Source organism: Arachis ipaensis, chromosome B03 (genome assembly GCF_000816755.2).
Source record: "Arachis ipaensis cultivar K30076 chromosome B03, Araip1.1, whole genome shotgun sequence".
Taxonomy (NCBI): domain Eukaryota; kingdom Viridiplantae; phylum Streptophyta; class Magnoliopsida; order Fabales; family Fabaceae; genus Arachis; species Arachis ipaensis.
The window spans coordinates 2,814,564-2,819,485 of NC_029787.2; the positions used below are offsets into that span (position 1 = coordinate 2,814,564).

The window sequence follows — 4,922 nt, forward strand, 5'->3', positions numbered from 1 at the left end:
ATCTCTTTTCAAAACATACTTATGTGACACATTAATCACTAATATATCCTCTATTTAATTTTTATAAGTAAAAATAATTTAAAAATTACTAATATATTTGGAAAAGGTAATAAAAAAATAACACTAAAAACTAAACAACATTAACAATTATCATTAAAAAAAAAACGAGATTCCCAACAAAAAATAATTTGTTAATCCTAATTGATTTTTAATGAATAAATCAACCGTTTAACATGCTATGTAGGTTTACTATGTAAATAGAGAGAAAATATTAACATAAAGGCTAATCAGTCTTATAGAAGTAAATATAAGGGGCCTAAAAGAGTTTTTTTGTTAAGAGTGTCATTGTCTTTTGAATTAATTTTCATAGGCGTTTAGGGTTTTTTCTCAAAATGATATAATCTCATCCAAATACAAACCCAAAAGTCAAATAACAAAAAGAAATCTCCAATATCAACGTTAAAGTTTGTCATCAATTTTCAAAATTCGCAAAAATCTATTCTTGTTAATTTAAAACAAGAAAGTTGAAAAAAATTCTGCTTCAAGTTTTGTGAATGGCTACTTCAATAGGCAAGGAGACAACGGTGAAACAACAGAAGATAATCATAATATTAGTCTATGGTTATGGATATGAATCAAAGAATTCATTCCTGAACATTAATGTAGTGCAGACCGGCAATCAAAATCGAAAATATGAACCCTGAATAACCTTGAGAGAGCTCTATTAAATTCTGGAACCACAAAACACCACCTGCACAATATATGACAAGCTTAAATTATTTAGTAATAGGGTGACTCTGTCTATGGGGCATCAGTGCATGTATCCTCCAAACCCAAATATAAGATGCATTTCGTCTTTGGATTACATTATTATAGTTTGCTGTTATCATTCAAGTTTCTCTCATCATGTTAGATACATTTTCATGATATTATTCAGCCATTCATGGAACTAGGACCATTGGAAAATTAATTTTGCAAGATCCGAAGTTACATAAAGTAGAACTAAATAGCAAAAAAAAAGAAAAACACACAAACAGAAAAAATAAACCAATATAAGTTAATGATTAACAAAACAAACTAACTAAAACTAAATTCAACTAATTATACCAAATCAATACTGCCTATGTAAGAATCAAATAAATCAATATTAAAAATTAAATCTATTCTTATAACAACAAATTCAGCTCATTGATAATTTTCATCAACAAATTTATTTATAATAATTTACAGCAACAAAAACTTTAGCTCCAAATATGATTAGCTAAGTGATTATCTAAGCAAGATATCAACAAATTCAACTCAGTGATGTTTTCCTGCGAAAGAAAAATTAGCTCAGTGATATGTTTAGCAAGAAATTCAGCTCGTTGATAATTCTAAACAACAAATTCAACTATGGCAACAAAAAATTTAGCTAAGTATTATTTCAGCAAGAAAGCTACAAATTCAACCACCAGTGATGATTTTCAGCTCAGTTATATTTTCAGCAACAAATTAAAGGTGTAGTGATGATTTAAAGCAATGAAATTGAGAAAGAAAGAACAGGGCAATTTGTTGGAACTCACCTGCCCAGGGACCAACAGACGGTGAAGGAATCTGACCAACTAGCGGCCGAAGCAAGAAGAGACAGAGGTTACCAGCCGAGTGAGTGAGTGCGACAACAGCAGCCGTGAGAGAGGTGAGAGAGGTTGAGCTTGAGTGAGAGTGTGATGAGAAAGAGACTCGTCCAGAGAAGAGACCCGCTGATCGCTTCAATTTCTTTTTTCTTTTTAAATTTTAAACATTCAAATAGTGTGGCTCCGGGTTATATAAACCAGCTTTTGCTAAAACCTGGGCGGATCTACCCAGTTTCTGTCGGGTCTGATGCTTTGACGGTTCAAATAGTGACCGGATTCGAATTAATTTAGGGTGTGTTTGGATTTGCGTTCGAGAAGAGAGAAGTCCGTTTGAGTTCCTTGAACGCTTCATTTTATATCCTGTAAATGTAGAAGTGATTTCTGTTTTCAACCCACGTTTACCAAAAGCTAAAAATTCTAGCTTTTTCGTTGATCTTTTCACGTTGGATTAAACTTTATATTCTATGTACCAATTATGTCCTTTATATTCATATGTTATTTTTTTTATAATATTTTTTTCTAATACTCTCTCATATATATTATTATTTTTTATAAAACTTCTGATTTTTTTATATGAGTTTTTTTATTAGTTTACTATGATCTATTTTAAATAAAAATTATCAAATATAAACCACGTTAATACCAACTCACTCTTAATTAAAATCAATTTTACAAAATCAATTTTATACAAATTTCGGTTTGCAAACGGTAATCCAAACACACACTTAGTCATTACGATAGTATAAGGTAGACATTATGTTTTTCCGCCCATGAATAGAGTGGAACGTTAAAATTGTCCATTAATTGACAATTAAAATTAAACTCTATAAAACATAATAAACTATTTTTTATAGTTCTAATACTTATCAAAAGAAGGGGGGTTATTTACATAAATTTTTTCCATCTCTTGTCTTTGTTCATGGAATTGTATTTGTATGAACATAAGATACGAATCTTGATATCTTGATATGCACAACAAAACCAAGTCGTAGCATATTTATGGAAATCTACTCCTAGCTAGGTTCTAAATACATACATACATACATACAAAAACTACCTAAGCTACCATGAGAATACAAATTATATTCTACAACCATACAATATGTTGTTGTTTATGATTCTCTCTAAACTTCTTGTATATATCACCCTTATAGAATTCACTTGTTCTCTTCACCAAAACAAGAGAAGCAAAAGCACCTAAGAGTATGATAGTGGCAAAAATGACAAAAGTGAAATTATAACAATCCATTCCAAAGCATACTAATTCTCCCACCTCCTCATTCAAACTAACACTATGATCAATTTTCCTAAGCTGGTTCTTAGCCTCTGCATCATATAAGGTCCCACCAACCAACACATTCATCAAATAAGAACCTATAGGGCTCCCTAGGTGCCAATAATTCAGCAATGCACCATAGTGTTTTAGGCCAAAAATCTCAGAAATTGTGGCAGAAATCAATGGAATTTGAGCACCAAAGCAGAATCCAATTATGCAGCTTGCTATGTATAGTCCACTGTCATTGCTAAGCACAATTGCAACATGACCAATCACTGAGATGAATAGAGAAATTGTTACCAACCATGGCCTAGGTAACTTGTATAGTCCTAACAATGCCTCAGATGCAAAACCAGAAAAAACTCTCCCAAAGAAGTTCCATACACTTACTAGAGATACAAAATACTGAGTTTTAACCTTTGAGTACCCTAAAGATTCACCAATCTGTCCAAGGTTGTCAATTGCTGCCAAATTAGCACCAAGCCCACATATTGAAACAAAGAATATCAGAAACATGTCAACACTTAAAAGTGCTTGTAATATTGTGTGATCTTCTCCTCTTTCAGGCTTATTCAATATGCTTTTAAAACAAGAATACATTGTTGTTGATGTTGATGTTGATGTTGTTGGCTCTGCCTTATTGTTATTATTATTATCATTCTCTTGATTCTCAATGATGACATTGAGATTCTCACTCTCAGCCTCAGAAAGTTTCCATAAGAACAGATCCTCTCTTATGGCAACAAAGAGAGGCAGGACAAGCAAGAACAGAAAGATTAGAAATGCAATCAAATGATATGCAAACTTTGAAAGATGACATTCAAACAAGTGAGTAATGGTGATACCCAAGATGAAAGTTGCAAGAGCAGTGGCTATGTAAAAGAAATGAAAAAAGGGTCTAGTGTCATTGAATTGTGTTGAAGGCTCAAAGCCTCTAATTGTGAATGCAAAGAGAATTGACACAATAGCTGGAAAAACAGCAAGAACAAGAACAATAGACCTTGTATCTTGATAATAATAATGAACTGAACAAGAAGCAATAATAGTCTTATGGAATTGTGAGATTATAGCTGCACTCAAACCAACAAAACTCTGCAAGAATCCAACAACAATTCCTCTGTTGAGAGGGAATGTGTTGACACATGAGATCATCACTGATGTTGCTGCAAAATTCTGAGAATGTGTTCCAATCACAAAGTAGAGACACATTTGCCAAACCTCAGGCTTTGGAATCTTCTGTGTTATTGAGAGCCAAACCATGAAGTAACCAACAAAGTTTGTGACAGCTCCAATGAGAAGAATCATCCATGTTGGTGTAATTTCAGCAATTAGCCCTGAGATTATGCCACTGTTTGCACCTAGGTTCTTGAAGAAACCTATTGTGTTGAGGGTAGTTTGGTCATATCCTAATGTTGCCTTAAGATCCTTTGAATACATACCAAACATGTAAGAGCCACCAGCACATGATAATATCAATGATGAACCAAACACCATGAACCATTTACCCTTGTGAAATTGCTTTGCGAAATTACCATGATACCCTTGGTGATTATTATCCTTTGCCACCATCATCTTTGTGAACTATGATCATAAAATTAATCAGTGTTATATATTGAAACAAAATTTGAGTAACTAAGTTGTTTTCACGTTGTTGGAAGAGTGTTATATTAACAAAAATGATCAATGAATTAACCATGTATGCATGCATTGTATGTTGTTGCTAGTAATGAATTATGAACCGATTATAGGTAATTAGTCGGTTTATAATTATTGCTTGTTAATTATTTTTGAAGTAATAATTAAGAGGAGTATGTTGGATGTTGTTTTTAGATTCATGAGGTATTTAGTTTATTATTATAAATGGAAAATGATGGTTAAAAAGTAACTTCTAAGTTGTAACTCGCTAGGTTGGTTAGTATGAATTCTAGGATATATATGAGACATATAACAAACAAAAATACCAAAAAGACAAAAACGGATTTGTTTTATTGTGTAAAATTAATTATTGAATATTACATATATAATTAAAAAAA

At 32.0% G+C, this 4,922-nt stretch overlaps 2 protein-coding genes across 8 annotated transcripts in view; both read right to left on the reverse strand.

The window, feature by feature from the left end:
* LOC107629269 overlaps positions 1–1,734 on the reverse strand; it is a 6,597-nt gene extending 4,863 nt beyond the window's left edge. For 2 of the 7 annotated variants that reach the window (XM_021117758.1, XM_021117757.1), the window contains exons 1-2: positions 1,563–1,731; positions 710–751 (exon numbers count right to left, since the gene is read on the reverse strand). The gene's annotated coding sequence lies outside the window, so the exon portion shown is untranslated. Of the gene's footprint in view, positions 1–625; positions 645–709; positions 752–1,562 lie in introns of those variants that run through there. The other 5 variants (XM_021117761.1, XM_016332015.2, XM_021117762.1 and 2 more) reach the window with 4 other exon arrangements.
* LOC107632379 lies at positions 2,585–4,608 on the reverse strand. Its single transcript, XM_016336065.2, has one exon. The coding sequence runs from the start codon at positions 4,459–4,461 to the stop codon at positions 2,701–2,703; it is 1,761 nt and encodes a 586-aa protein (XP_016191551.1). The 5' UTR covers positions 4,462–4,608; the 3' UTR covers positions 2,585–2,700.